This window comes from Seriola aureovittata, chromosome 17 (assembly GCF_021018895.1).
Source record: "Seriola aureovittata isolate HTS-2021-v1 ecotype China chromosome 17, ASM2101889v1, whole genome shotgun sequence".
Classification (NCBI taxonomy): Eukaryota; Metazoa; Chordata; class Actinopteri; order Carangiformes; family Carangidae; genus Seriola; species Seriola aureovittata.
Genome location: NC_079380.1, coordinates 10,235,736 through 10,252,080, shown reverse-complemented (window position 1 = coordinate 10,252,080; position 16,345 = coordinate 10,235,736). Strand labels below are relative to the sequence as shown.

The 16,345-nt window shown below is 42.8% G+C and overlaps 1 protein-coding gene across 2 annotated transcripts in view; it reads right to left on the bottom strand.

Annotated features, from left to right (window-relative positions):
* Positions 1-14,870, bottom strand: part of plekhh3 (pleckstrin homology, MyTH4 and FERM domain containing H3) — a 33,172-nt gene extending 18,302 nt beyond the window's left edge. For both annotated transcript variants that reach the window (XM_056401029.1, XM_056401030.1), the window contains exons 1-2: positions 14,188-14,870; positions 8,109-8,164 (exon numbers count right to left, since the gene is read on the bottom strand). In XM_056401029.1, coding sequence (XP_056257004.1) covers positions 8,109-8,164; positions 14,188-14,322 — 191 coding nt within the window. In that variant the 5' untranslated portion in view covers positions 14,323-14,870. The remainder of the gene's footprint in view (positions 1-8,108; positions 8,165-14,187) is intronic.
* Between the last annotated feature and the right edge of the window lie 1,475 nt (positions 14,871-16,345).

Here is a 16,345-nt window from a genome sequence, read left to right as displayed (position 1 = left end):
GGCATCTGGTCAGGCAGTGTTGCGGACAAAGTCAGACTTTGTTATCTCAGGCCAAGGTCCATTTCCAGATTATAAGGTTGTTTAGGGGTTTTATCTCTCTGCATTTATTTATCTAATTACTTGTTTATTTTCTCTATTTCCTGGGTCTAACTAGCATGTGAGGTACAAGTGACAAACCCCTCCTTCCTTCCTGTCCTCCTCCTACTGGGATCATGCCTCAGGAAATGAATCAAGCCCCCCCCCCCGCCCTCCCCTCCCCCCCCTCCCTCTTTCCCAGGGTTATATGGCCTCTAGTTACCTACTCATTCGCCGGCTGATTTATGTCGTTATTGATCTGATAATTCCTGGAAGGTTCCTCCTCACGGAAGGCAGCAATAATCAATGAGTCTGAATATAGCCTTATCTGCTTTGACTCAGCTTACATGACTGCAAAGGCCATTTCCTTTCTCTCTGTGTGCACTGACCTGATCCTGTCTATACCATGGTCTATCAAGCTGGCCCATGTAACGTTACTTCTCAGTCACTTACACAAACAATTTGTTCCCTTTATGAAACGTATCTGCAGTTGTAGAACCCAACTGATTGGCATCTCTAATTTAAGATGGTCTTCAGACTGTGAAACTCTATATGGTGGGTCAGTTTTTTTTCTCTATGTGTATATAAACCCATCCAGGGCATCACCAGAAAGCAGAAGTGAGAAGGAGAGAGTGAGGATCCCGTCACATTATACTCGCTCAGGCTGTTTGACTAAGCCTGCTCGCCTGCTACAGCAGCAGCCTACGGGGACCTCTGACGGTTGCTGCATCCACAGACCCCACTTAAAGGCATTAAAATAAACACAGACATGTGAGGACGTCTCTTATTTGAGGTTGTTAATAACCCCTGCTACATAACGGAGACCCGCACGCAGACAGGCAGTTAGTCTATATGTAGCTCAAATGGGACAAGGATTAGAATTATAGAAAAACTACGCCTCTACTGGAGAATATAGCCTTGTTTACACAGAAGGCATGATTAAGTTCAATGCCTCGGATTATAGGAAGCTATTGTTTGTGACTGGCTTGGATCCAAAATGCCAAGAGCAATAAAAAAAAACAAACAATCTTTACACTTAGTTTCTGAATCTCAATTTAGTAAACACTGATATTATAACTAGGTCAAGCCTGAACTGAAAAACAACTTGAGTAACCAACAGGAGTTTTGTAGACATAAAAGAGGTGCGTTTATGTGGTACACACAGCCATCCCTCTTGGAAGAATATTCTTAGTGCTCCTGTCTACACTTTGCTAGCACAGACAGAATTCTGATTTTCTGCAACTAACTGGACAAACTCCATCTTTAACTTGAAAAACTTTATGAGTCAAATTCAACGCCCATTTCAGGTCATGTAGCGAGGGAGCAGGGGTTACAGGAGGACAGAAGCACAGGCCCAAGGCTTGACCTTTAGCAACACAAACTAGCCTGACCTTCAATTTAAATGTTGGCAGGGTCAATATGTCCATTGTGTTCAAAAAGCCAATCTAATGTCGAAAATCTTCCTCTGAGACTGGCTGGAGACCACAGCAGTGAAGTAAAGCCGTCTAACACACTATTGTTGTTGTTGTTGTAATGAGAATTGTTTGTTCTTCCTTTCTTCCATGCTCTAACACTTTTTCTCATTATCATAATTTACCAAATTATAAGAAACGTGTGCCATTATAAGGAGATTAGTTGATGCGTCTTTATAACAAAACATATTCACATGTTGTTATAAAGAGTACATGATACAGTCACTGTTTAAAAATATTGTAGCCTCTATCTGAGACATTATTAATGATTCAAAAAAAGTTAAATAATGGCTGGAAAAAAAGAAGAACAAAGAAGAAGTACATACATAAATACATGAGCATCTAATGACCGCAATCACACAAACCACACACACAATTCCTATTTCTCTGTAGTTACTGAACAAAAATTGTAACTTATTAACAGGAGCCGCTTGTTTCAAACAAACCTAATGGAAAATAGATTCTAAAAAGGTGTGCAACTTTGTCGGTTCAAAATATTATGTGCACCTCCAGAACCGAGACACACTCATTAAGGTATCATTGTTCAATACTGTTATTACTCAGCAGGTAGCAGGTAGTCATTCTTTCTTCTGTACATCCCCAATATATTCCAACTTTCATTTTAGTGTATGTGTACCCAAGACAATCACACATCCACTGAACTTAGAGCAGAGGGAAGAAGGACGGAGAAACCTTGTTTCCTGTCTTCTAAGTATGTTTGTCAGTTAATATCTGCATGACACAATTCAAATCAATAACAACATAAAACATGGCGAACAGATTGAGAAAAGAGCGTGTCATACAGCTTGGGGCAACTGCTGATGTGAGGGCTTTGGATCTCCACAGCTGTCCAGCAGTCCTACCCCACCCCACCATTCCCTCCCAACACATTCCCAGAAGCCCCACCAGAGCCTGTGACAGTGGGGCCTTCAGTGGGCAACTTCCTGTGGAGTGCAGGAAACAATTTGACATGGGGATTAAGCAGCACGGAGGGTTAGAGCGAGCACATCTACAGAGAGCACCTCTCTCTCTCTCTCTCTCTCTCTTGCCTTCCCCTGACGACTAAACATCAGCTACTGCAGGGGATGAGCCTCATTGCAAAGTCACACTACTCAATGCTGAAGCTTGAAATGTGTTGAAAATCAAGGTATTTCCTCTGCTCTGTAGTTCAGGTTTGTTGTTTGACATGAAACCACTGACAACACACTCATTCCTGTCATGGAAACACAAAAATGTTGGTACTTTTTCTCTCAAAAGGGACCAGTGCAGCATGGGGGGGGGGGGGGGGACACCCTCACAATTATTTGTTTATGGAAGTTAAAAGGAAAATATCTGATTGCAAAGATCAGCTCAGACCAGGAAATAAAATAAAAAAAATCGCTGGCTTCGTCAAACAGTCAGAGAGGGGAAGTCAGAAAAGAAGAAACATGATTTGAGAGAGGAACAAATATTTCCCTACACAACCTCTGTAATAAATCTAATGCGCGTTATTAACATCCTGTGAAATTGCGTATGTGTAAATGTCCTCTATAGAACTGAGAGACTGTGTGAATGCTGTGTGATATATGGCAGAGGGAGAATGAGCTGTTCAATACTCATCCATTCATCACTAACTGTCAACACTACTGGCTTGTGTGTGCCATAGTTTCTCAATTTCACATCTCTGTCAAACCTAATCAACAGGCAGCCAGTATAGACTAGGGTTGAAACAAATGATTATTTATGCTTTTAATTATAGATTAATCTGCTGTCTATATTCTTGATTAATTATTCAGTTTATAAAATGTAAAAAAAAAAAAAAAAAGTGAAAAATGCCTGTTAATATTCCCCACAGCCCAAAGTAATATCTTTGAATGTCTTTGAAAATCCAAAGATGTTCAGTTCACTTGCAACTTTTTTTTTTCAGTTACTTGATTATTGGCGAATAGTTTTGGCTCTAATATTCAGTTCAGAAGATAGTGGGGTTACAAGCAACCAAGTATCTGACTAAATGGGGGGAAAAAGATGAGAGCAACATAGCGAAAGAAAGTGGGAGAAAAAAAAGGAAATCTTAAAAGGACACACTGAGTATCTAGCACAATCAGATAACACCAGGCCACAGTATACAGTAGCTTCAGGTGTTGGTGGACTGGCTCCTTCTCATCAATTTAGAAACAAGGCATCCTTTTTTTTTCTTTTGCAATATTTCAATTGACCGAAATCACTCCCTTACATGACTTAAAACCCACAACATTTACATAATACAGCATAATACAGTTTAAAAACACTAATGACACCGTAAAACACACTACTGCTATATTAAAGCTCCTTAACACCCACACACACGTGTCTTCAGTTACATTTGGCTAACGTCTGGTTTAGTTGGGTGGAGCTTTACATTACACGAAGTCACCGAATTCCATGTACTAGAGAGAAACGAGCACGATGTCCTGCCCAAACGGGTGAAACAAAACTAACAGGAGAGTCAGGGAGCGGTATATCGACTACAGTGTGTACATGCGAACGCGGTCCTGAGGAGAGCTCTAATTAATCTTAATTACAATTTACAATTGAAATGTTAAGGCTGAGCTGTGTGAGTTGTAGTTTGAAAGATACTGGGAATTCCTGAAAGCAAAAACATCTCGAACTTGACAAAAAGAACTAGAAAAGTTAAAAATGATATAAGCACTAATTCAGCTAATTTACGGTTTGTTTGTATTAGCTCCAATTTAAATGGACAATAAAGGAAAGATAGCTAATTTAGGCTATTTAAACAATTTGACTACAAGACTAGCAGTCGGGGTAACCATGCATAAACACACCTAAGTTGGAATAAGGAGAGGCTCTACCTGTTCTTCCCATTTAAGACACTGTGAATTCAGCATCATCTACTCAATAAAGCTAGAGACTGACTCAAGCTAAATACTTAAATAAGGCCATCACAGCTTATATTATCAGCAGGCCTTTCAGAGTGACACACTTAAATCCACCAAGTATGAGCAGCACAATAAGCTGATTAGTCTGTGAGCGTCTGTCCGCTGGTAGCTGCTGGAGCGATGAGTAATTGATTTCAGTCCAGGGTGTAATCAAAACGCTGAGACGCTAATTAAAGTTAGAAAGTAGTGTCCTTGCTCTCGGGCTGTGATGACCGCAGTGGAAAACAGCGGAGACATGTCCCAGCATACAAAGCGGGTCCTTGTGACCACAAGAACATGCACATTTGCAAAAAAAAAAAAAAAAAAAGACCCTTGCGCAGATGTGTCACACAAATACTTGGAGCTCTATCTGATGGATGAAAAGCCCAGATGGATCCAAAAAGGCGTTCAAACAAATGAACTCAAACCAGCTGCATGCCTCCGTTGATGTCCAGGCTTATACACTGTACACAAACGATGGCCGTACATCATGACACACAGATTTTATTAGACATCTGAGCAAGCACCGAGGATAAATAACACTATCTGAAACAGCTTTCATTAATAATACAGTGGGTCATACTGCAGCAATAAATAATCACAGTTTCTCTTTGTAGAAATCCATCTCTCTCTCTCTCTCTCTCTCTCTCCTCTCTCTCTCTCTCTCTCTCTCTCTATCCCCTCCCCCACAGTGCATGGGCTGGCTGCATGGGCCTCTGGCTGAAGCTCGGCTGGTGGGAAAATGGGAATGTGGTGATTAAGACTGGGCCTATATGACCTCCCAGCTAAAAATACGCTGTTTACTCAAGACCACTGCCAAGAAACTCTGGACTAGGCAGAAAGGAGAGGAAAAAAGTCATGTTTTGAGAAAGGAGGAGGTGGGTGTGTATATGTGTGTGTGTGTGTGTGTGTGTGTGTGTGCGTGCGTGTGCGTGTGTGAGAGACAGGAAGTCTACAGTTTATGACTGAAGGAGAGTGTCGATCAGCGAGAAAGCTTATGATAGAGAGGTTTTAAAAAAGTCTGAATGACGTCACTCTGATAGTGAAACTTAGTGATGTGAATGACAACTTTCTATATTTGTTGTAGTTGTAAACGGGGTCAGTTTGTGATGGTTGGATGGTTGACAGTCACGCTGACAGACGCTCAGACAGGCAATTACCAGGGGCCCACTTCTAAGCTTTTCACGCAAACACTCACATGTTTCATACATACTCTCTCTCTCTCTCTCTCTCTCTCTCTCTCTCTCTCTCTCTCTCTTTATGCACATGCATATCTTCACACACATGAAATACATCATCAAACACTGGTCTCTTTCAGCCATTACTGCCTGGCAGCCCACACCAAAATATGTCTAGTTTTTGACTGTCAAAAGCCATCAAAGAAGAGGGGGAGGGGGGCTAATGAGAAAGCAGATGGAACAAATGGTGAGAAAGAGAGATAGAGATAGAGAAGTCCTCAAGTGTCCACTTTCCTCCTGGTACAGTTTGTACCCTGCCCTGCCCTGGCTATGAGAAGCAGTGAGGAAAGTGGGGATGAAAAAATAGAGATGATGTAAGACAGATTTGAGTGTGAACACAGCAGGAGGGAACAAGCTTCTTGGCACTTTGTGCTGACTGAGAGACAGACAGGGAAGACCTTATGCAGTCTGCCTGCAGCAATATGTCCATCACACACACACACACACACACACACCTGAGAGAGGTTAGTGCAAGCACACAACAAATGTATTACAGGACCTCTGACACAGACCAAATAATATTTGGAAACTTTGTTCACAGCCTCTACAGATCAGTCTCACTCTGGAGTTACACGAGTCAACTTAAAACACTTTTTTTTCCTTTTCTGACCCAGGTAAAAACATAATAATCAACTGTATTGTCGTATGTTTGATATAATACTGAACTAATACAGAACCATGCCAGGTTACATATGAAAGTAAAAGGAAGGTGGTACACTGTCCAGTCTCTTGATGTTTTGATCACATATGACTGACTGACTGAATGTGCATGTGGCCTGCTGCTGTTTGTGTAGTTTAAATTCTGTCCCCCCCCCCACTATGTTTTGACAGAGATGGGCCTATCTCCCTCCCTAACCACACCAGGCCTGCAGCATGATGAATTATCTGAGCATTACCATATTAACCTCAGTCTAGTAAAACAAACATAAATCCCCCTAATTCATCACCATCAGATTTGGGCCACTATCAAACTAGTAGTTGAGATTGATATCTCCTTTGGGAAAGTTCAATTCAATAGGTCAATAAAAGTACAAAGTAAACCAGTAAACCGCCCTGTTGTATGAATACAGATAAATTGATGTGGAACCATTTGATATATCACAATGCCATGACTTATCAGAGCCTGGCTTGGCTTTCCCTCCATACAACTTAACTTCTGGGTGTGTCCACTCATTGGCCAGGTAATCACGAAGCACTGCGCTCTCTAATCTCTGCACTGAGTGCAATGATTACAGCCAGGCTTTTAACACACTCCTTCAAAACCAGTAGTTAATTATGCCATGTGGCCCGGGGCCACCTCCACTGTATTGTAGAAGTGACACACACGTACACAAGCACACACACATCCGAGCCACACCTCTTCTGGGAGTGCTGCTGAGGTAGGAGTGAGTCACCCAGTCCAGTTAGCCTACCTCCCTGCCCAAGTCTTCCTTTCCTGCTTTCCCTGAACCCTCAAGAGACAGCATGTCCTGAATGACTGCAGCAAAAATGCTTCAACTTCAGCTCACCGGCCTACTTCCTAAGGCAGATCTCTTCTTGTTGAGAGTTGCTGCGGACCCTCTTCTATTCATTCGTGGTGTGTGATTGTCCGACAAGTTGAGCTTTGTGACGCATTGACTGTGAGTCGGCAGATGTACAGTGGAGATTGTGGATAAGGGAAGAGGCGTGGGTGGGGGTGGGGGGGTATGATAAGGGCACGATGCCAGAGATAGAGCGGGGCAGAGCCTGGCTGCATCGCTGTCTGAGATCACAGCCCTGCACTAATAGTCTGGATCAAGATCTCCATGAATCACTCCTTTTCATTGTCACTAGCGTTCACTCGTAAACCACATGACCATTTCATTATTCGGGAGTTGCATAGTGGTTGCTTGTAACTGGCAGTTTGAATGGACAACCTTCAAGCTAACAAAGTGATTGGATTTGTTGATGTGGAAGCTGCACAGAGTGAGCTCGAAGTTACAGCTGTAATCGGTCAGAAACATCTAGGTTGAAGATTGACATTATTGACCAATGCAACCCCTAACAGCAGCCTAGCTGACCTTTGAATGGAAAAACTTAAAAATTCAACAGGTTAACGAGTGAAAACTGACAGTGGCATTATCCATAAGCAGTTAAAGTACCACCACCACATCCTCAATATACAATGTGAGTCTGTGCCACTTGCACACATACACATGTGAGCATATGTGTGGCAATGAGGTTAGGCACATGTGTCATGGCTAGGCACATGAGGAGAGCCCCATGAGATACCATACACTGCAGAGGAAGTAAAAAATCAAGTGATTGGCCTGTACTCACACATGTGCCTGCCTGAGGATAAATACAGATATCCCCAGCACTCAGAGGAAGTATATAAGTAAAAGAAGGAACTATTACTTCCTAAAAATTGTGGGAAAAAAAAAAAAATCTGTCTCTCTCTCTCTCCTTACCCATTTGTTCCATTGGCTGTGCGAGTTGGTTGAGAAACAGTCACCTCAGCTGGACTCTGTCAACAGAAGAGAGAGAATCGGGTAAATAGATGATAATGCAACACAAACAGTAGCCTGTCCTTAGAACTAGTCCACAGGTTGGAGAGCAGTTTGCCTGCAGTGGCCATGTTACAGTCGAGCATGCAGCCGTTCCTGGCAGTCTCAGCACATAGCTGCTCTGTTCCTGTAATGCTTGGCTCTCACTTGCGAGGGGTGAGCTGGTGGGGAGAAATATGGCATGCAAAACAGGCTCATTTAATATAGGAGTAGGGAACAGAAGAATCTTTTGTGCTGTAGCTGCGTGCAACCCCAAAATGCTTTTATTTAGATCGAGTCAATTTCTCTGCGAAGATTGTTAACCTAAAAATAAACCTGGACTTTGAGATTGCACTTGAAACAGCTTTTATATCCACATGCTCAAAGAGACACAAGTTGAGGGGAAATTGCTGTTAGGTTGATGAAAGCAAAAGAGAAAGACAAAGAGACCTCTGGGAGGCATCGTATAAAAAAGAGAAATGTAGGTGTACTGATGATGATTATCTGATGAGCACAGTCATAATAAAAGTTAGATATGTTATCCTGACTGCTAGCCAGCTACTCATATCAAATCACACTCCCTCTTGGTTTTGTATGGAAATTGGAGTAAGTGATTCTACTGACTACAAATGGGACACGTAAAATCAAATTTCATGGGAGGAACAATGAACTTTTCATTCCAGGACTCCCCCATTAAGCAGAAGATGGGAGAGGATGTTTCCCTTTTCACAGAGATCCAGCCTTCAGATTCCCAACCTGACTTTGGAAACCCCATCAGACATCAGAGCTTTGCCTGTGTGCAATCTGGACTTATTCCCTGGTGTGCGAGGCAGCACTGTGTGTCCCCCGTGGCTTGACTTGTTGTCTCTGAGAGCCACAGCCTTGAGCCAGCTCCTGCGGCTGCCCCGGCCCAGCTCTGGGGGTGTTGGCCTACCTGAAACACTATCCAGGTCAGCTCTGGGCCCCTAACAGTTCACACACCACACTTTACTACTGGGCAAACTAGCCTAAGTATAGCCCATGCTCTGTAAAAACAGTCTACCGCTTCTTTTTGGATGGCTCAAAACTAACAAAGAAAACATGAACTACAAATTTACAGGCTAGTATGGAATCTGTGTTATATTTACAAGGCAGATGGACTCTGAAGCAAATGAGGAAAAGATGAGGGTTGGGATATTGAGATATGATTAATGTTTAACTCAGGGAGAGGTGCTGTAAATGTCAAGCCAGATGGGGAAGAATAAGTGAACAGCAGCAGAAAGTGACTTGTGAATGGGAGTGTGTACGGTAATTCCCTACCCCTGCCTGTTAACCATAAATGATTCAGCCAAGCCAACAGGCCCAGAGAAGAAAATTCAGACAGACAGCCATGACTGGAAACGACAAATCAATACTAATCACATCAACGAGTGCAAAAGCTGTAAATCCATGATGTAAATTAATCAGAGGATCAATCAACTAATGGGTCAGGTTGATAAAGTTAGAATATTTTGGGGTAATTCTACAAAATACGTGACAATTTACAGAAAAATAGCTTTCCAACGGAGTTAATGGGCTGTGGGATGAGGAACAAGGATAGCGTGCGATGCAGAGCCCTGGCAAAAGCTCTCCCTTTGGACGGGCAGGGGATGAATCACTCCAGACTAGAACAGAGCATGGAGGGAAAGAGGGAAAGATGCCGTGATGTGTTCGTTCCGTGGCCGACTTCCGCTCTCGCTTTCCCTCCGTCTACTCTCTCTCTCTCTCTCTCTCTCTCTCTCTCTCTCCCTCTCGCTCTCCCTTCAGCTCTCCTGGGAGGCTGAGTAACCAGGAGGAAATGCTTGGGCTCAGCCAGTGTCGGCCTGAAGACCAGATGTGTGGCCTGGAGGTGGTGAGGCAGAGACGCAACGGAAACCAAATATAAACCAGCGTACCGTGACACCTCTGAAGACAGAGGGCAGCAGTGACAGTTAATGGGACCGGCTCTCAGCATAGCAGGACTGTGTCTGTTTGTTCCGAGTAACAGGATGCACTGCAGTGCCGCGATCCAACACTTGCAACTGTGCAGGGCGAAACACTCTGTGGTGGGAGTTTATTGGTAAACGTGACTTCACGTTGCATAAAAGTTGAATAAAGTTTCAGTGGAAAAAAGGAAAGAAGAGAGAATGACGGATGTCCTGTCCTAAAATTAGTGCCTTGCTGTCCCAACACTGGAGGCATTCAGCTCAGTGTGACTGTTTGGGCAGCTGTTGGAGAGCAGTTTCATTGAATGAGGACTGTAAACATGCAGGGAAAGGGTTCCGACATGGCCTTGTGCTCTCAAGGGCCAAGCCTACACAAGCGTCAGAACTGACTCATGATTCCAACCTCAGTGAGAACAGTCCTGGCAAGAAACAGTGTGTTGCCTATGGCTTTGGTGCTGTGGATGCTACACATCGTGGCATCCTCTGGCAGCATGTTGTAAAACAACTCTGGAGATTGCGGTGAAGGTTTTGGATGTCTTAAGCGAGGGAGACTCCACCAGACCTGTGGGTTGCTGTGGTCATCCCTGGCAGGAGCTGGACAGAGTCCTACTAAATGGAGTATTTCAGCATTACAAAGCCCAAAAGACACACACACATACACCCTGGGAGGTCTGACCTGCTGCCTGAAAATGTGGCTTGTCAAGCTCTGGATGAAATGGAGCTCTCTGGGTAAATGATGGAACGGAGCCCTGAGGGGCTTTCCCTGGGAATCATTTACCCCTTTTCCACCAAGACATTTTGACGACCGTTTTGGAGCCGGTGCCTAATCTTGAACTGCCAAAGAACCGGCTCTTGGCCAGGAACAATGGAGGCAGGATTATCATGACCAACAAGAGGAACTAAAACTTTGTGACTGACGTTTTTTCTTCTTTCTTTTTTTTTTCTTTTTTTTTTTTTTTTTAAATTGGAAATCTTCAAAATCAACATCTAAATGCTTGGATGACAATGTAGGCTGCCAAAGTCAGGAGCAACACTTGTAAAAGACTATGTAGTCTGCCATTGTTGTTGTTGTGCTTGGCACTAGAGTTGCTAGAAAAGCAGAGACGTATACAGACATATACAGCGCTGTAATGACGTGGCTCTATGGTGGCTCTCTAGCCGGGGTTTGCAAGTTAAACCAACTGTGAACAGGCAGTAGCACCAGCCCAGAACTAGCAGATCATTTTGCAGTGGTGGAAAGGAGCTGATTGTATACTGATTGTAGATCTTCAAACCCTCTACCCCATCCCCTCCACTGATACCATGCAAAACCAAACAGTATCTGCTAGATCTGTATATTCTGAGGGGAGGGGCATAACGAACTGCGCTGGATAAGAGTGGTTCAGCTGATGATATTGGTTTAGCTCAGCTGTGTGTCTTAATTATTGCCTCAGTGTGAACTATTGACACAGAGTTACAATACCCAGCATAAACCAGTGACACAGATCAAATGGAAACAGAATTTGTGGAAGTGGACTGATTACTTGGAAGCATCAGGGTAATCAATAATCAATAACTTCAGAAAAACTGGGGGGATTTTTTATGACAAAAGAAAGTAGCCAAAAGGCAGTTTGCTGCCTTTCGTTATTGGGTAAAACACTGTCAGTGACATCAGTCAATAAAGTGGTTCCTCCCGTTTAGAACTAATATGATAAAACTGAACAGGGCTGACCACATGAATGATTAAGACAAACTGCATCTCAAAAGGAAATTATCACTCAGATTAAAAGAAGATCATTATTTTTATGGTTCAGGACAAGTTGATTCATATTTATGAATATTTACGAGCACAAAATTAATAGAACCAAGACTCTAATCAATGATGTAACACCAGTATAGGGGAGAGAGAGAGCAGCTCTAGAGACAAAGAAGCATTATGAGCTTCACAGTAGTCAGTTTTCCACAGCCATACATACAAGTTTACACTAAAACAAAATAAAAGCAGCTTTCTTTTAAGAGTTATTCTTGTGTGATAACGTTTGTGCCATTTGGGAAGTTTCCATGGATGAATAGTTCGGCTACAGTCCAATAAATCACCACTTCCTCTTCTCTGATTAATACGATTGAGACAGCATGGAGTTCAGTAGGCTTGGCTCAACATGCAATGACTGGTAGCTGACGACCAAGAAAAACTAAATGTCATTTCCATTTATTACAACTAGGTGAGAAATATTTCTCCTATCCCAATTACTCTTTTGTCAAACATCTGCACACACAACTGAAGACTTAAACTGTTTAATGTAAAAGAAAACTGCCACTAGGCCACTTTGATGACAGTTGGGTGGGCTCTTGGCTTTGATAGGAGTATAGATTTAATCAGTGAAATCTGGCAATGCTGATCATCCTATATGCAATTTATCTTTTAGAGAGCATGGCCAGAATACAATCCTTCACCTGAGGTCATCTCATAGAGCATGCTCTCCTCCAAACAACACACCTAAAATTCAATAAACCAACGTTAAATTGAATCCACCCAGAGGAACAGAATTCTGTGCAGGTTACATTTTAATGAGAGAACCGGGGAAAGTTACAGGAAAAGAGATCCCTGTGCCTCTCTCTGAAAGGCCACCAGGCCTCTCCATTGGGACATGTTACTATGATCTTGTATTGATTGCGGATGGAGCACAGTTGGGTTCCTCTGACCACCAATGGCCAGGCAGATGGTACATTATGACTAAGATGGGGATGTTTGCCAAGAAGAGGAGTGCTACACACCAACACCTCTCTGGATACCCTGGAGCAACAGATGTTGCTCTTATCTGGCTGCTGCTGGTACTGTTAAGATTTCTGTTGAGGCAATAACCGTGTAACTGTGTAAAACTTAACTGTTCCCAACGTTTCATGCAAATCGCTGTGGTGGTGCACTGGTTGGCTGCAACCAGACAAAAGGGGCAATAAATAGATAAGCAGGATATGCAAGTCGTAGCTTCGGGTGGTATTTAACTTGGGAGGTCATGCTGTTAGTGTAAGCCATGACAGCATACAGAGGCCAAGACAGGTTTTAATGACTTTCTCCTTAAAAAACAACAGGAGTCTCATATTTGAGGGTAAATTTTTCTAAGAGACTGTACATAAGGAGCTGTACGTTGGGTCATACAGAAAGAGGCTACCTCAATTCAAGGCAACAATGCCCCCTCACAAGTGGATGGACAATGCTGAACTCTCTGTGCCTGATCAGATGACTAACATTACAGAGAAGACAAGGCTGCAGTCTTATTTGCAATTGAGCGGACAGAGGCCAAACACACAGGATCAGTTCAACACACTGGGTTTTACAGCTTGCATCACAGTGTGTGTATGTGCATGTGTGTGTATATGTATTTCTATGGTTGTGTGGACAATTTTTTTTGTTGGAAACCTTCATTATGAGGACATTATGGCCAGTCATAACAACTTAAAAGGGCCGTTTGAGGGTTAAGGTTAGAGTTATGTTTAGGTTTTTGGGTTAGGCATTTAGTTGTGATGATTAAGGTTAGGGTTAAGGGTCTGGGGAATGCATTATGTCAATGAGTGTGTTTGTGTGGGTGTGTGTACGTGATTGCTCAATGTTGCCCAAGCCTCAAAAGACCATGCAAGCCTAAACGTCAAAACTGGGCTGCAACAGCAAATTCAGTGTCCTGCATCAGTGACAGAGGCTTGCAATGAACAAACTGATGCTTCCCACAGATAACAAGGTTAACAGATAACATGTGAACTCTGTGGCTTGTTACTTCAAAATATGGGCAATCTAGTGAACACAAGCTGCATTTCTTATCGTGCCTTGAAGTTCCAATCCAAATTTACTTTTCAAAAGTTATCATTTCCCTATCAAGACCTGCAGCCATATCTGTTTGCACAAAACTGAAATTATGCTCCTGGAGCTGACCCTGTTTTATGAAATGTTCAAGGTACATTGTGTAAGACAGTTTTTTTTCAAAGTCACTACTTGACATTTTCTGATGTACATCTTCAACAAATGTATGTTTTGAACTGAGTGCATGCAGGGGAGTTGCTGTGTAGTGCAGGTGGAGAGTTTTTTTTACCCGTCCATTGGGAGTCAAGTCCTCTTTGTTGCGCAATTCAAAAGATTCTTCCTCCTCTTTCTCCCCATAGTCCCGTCCGAGCAAACTGAAGCCCTGCCTGCAGCACAGAAACCAGCAAACTCCTTGCAAAGGCATTCAAATGAGGTTAAGTGAGTCGTTTTCTACTATCCAGGTCGATTCAGTTCAAAGCTCACGGTGTAGTCTCAGCCGCAAGTAACTCCAAGAGCTGCGTGAGAGAGAACAGGACACCCTCTCCATAGATTATCCAGCGAGGAGGATGAAGGGTAGCATAAGCTCACTCTCTCGTGTCTGTCAAAGAGCATGGAACATGTCTAGAAGCTGTACATGGCAGCGGTCGTACACCGACACAGCCGCCAGAAGAAGTGTTTCAAAGAAAATCCTCCCCCCCTCCTCTTCTTCTTCTTCCAGGTCTCCAGTTGCTTCGCTCGCGACACCTTGCTGTCCCTATTTGAAAAACTTCACACAAGCGAAGTACAAAAAAAAAAAAAACTAACTTAGCATCCAAAACTGTGAAGTAAAGGTTAAAAGTACATCGATTTGAATGTGTTTGACAAGAGCCATACTGTTGCTATCAGCCTTTTATGAACATCTGTTAAAGTAACGTAAGAGCGCACCTCTGTACGGGACTGACTGTCTGACTTCTGAGTTTGAACAAAAGCGTGCTGCAGCTGGGTCAGGGTAGTGTGTGGGAGGGAGGGAGGGAGGGAAGGAGGAGGGGGTAGACCACACCCACAAACCTCACGACTAAAATGTGATTGGCTGAACACAGACACTCCCCGGAATGGGGACGCCCATAACACACGCCCCTCCACACTGACACAGCATCACATGCCCTGTGGTACATGATAGTAATCAAATCATCCAAATCACCATGATGCCCCAGTAATACCCCTCATATACTGCGTGTAGTGCTCATCAGCAAGGGTTTCCTTTTTAATCATGTAGTATTTATACAGGCAGTGGTGGAGCAAGTATTTAGATCCTTTACGTATTTAATAAACTCATTATGTGTCAAATTTTCACTTGCAACTAAAGTTAGCAAATAAACGTAGTGGAATAGAAATATAAATGTACTTAGTCAGTTTCCACCACAGCACACAGGAACTTGTGTTGTGTTCAGCAGCAAGTGTAAAGGTTTAAATTATACTTGGTGTTTTAAATCTCCTGCCATGTGTATAATTTAAATGGACATGTTTTTACAGATGTCTGAAAAGCCCATAAGTGTAATTCATCCATTCATTTTATGAAATCATAAGCCTCTCAAAAACTTAAAATTCAGTTTGAAGTTACATTACTGCACTTGAGTTTTAAATCACTGTCTGTTATGGTATAATCATTGACAGATGAAGGACTATTCATTTACTTAAGTAAATACCCAGTCACATGTAAAGGCCCTGCATCAAAATTTTACTTACAGAAGTGTCATCAAATATCAACTATTATCAAAATGTCCTCAAAATATTAGAGGTAATGTCATTACTAGTAGTTAGTTAGTAAGTAATTAGTTACTTTCCACCATATGTATTACTTTGAATATTTACATTATGTTCTAATGGGTCCTCACTGCTGCGAGTGTGCTATGATATTAGCATAGTTGACTTTTTCAGTATTATTTAGTATACTTTGCTTACTTCTGCCTGTCAAGTTTAGGGCCGTTGTCAGTAGCTGAGAGAGAACGTCAGAGCAACTGTTTGACTTTATTTGAAGGACAGATCAATTTCATCATCATCATTGTGTCAAGATATCATTAGTTACCCTACGTATCTGGTTACAGCTCTGTTACGCTCTCTCTTTATGTCTTTATCTCTTATTCTTTCTCTCACTTAACTCTCTTTTTCTTGCCTTTCTTGCACATACACACAGATGTGAGCACGCACACACTCCTCCCCCACTCTTTCCTCTTCCACTTTGCTGAACAGTCTACAAAGATACAGCAGTAGGAGGTAGGAGGACTGGTGCTAAATCCAGACACGTGATATATCCAGCCCCTTCGGCGCTCATGCTTATTTCTCCCTTAATATCCCTTCATTTCCCCTGCTCTGCGCACCCCCCCCAGCCCCCCACCGCCACCCCCCCACTCCACACACACACACACACACACACACACACACACACAGTCAGCTGGCTTTAACTCATT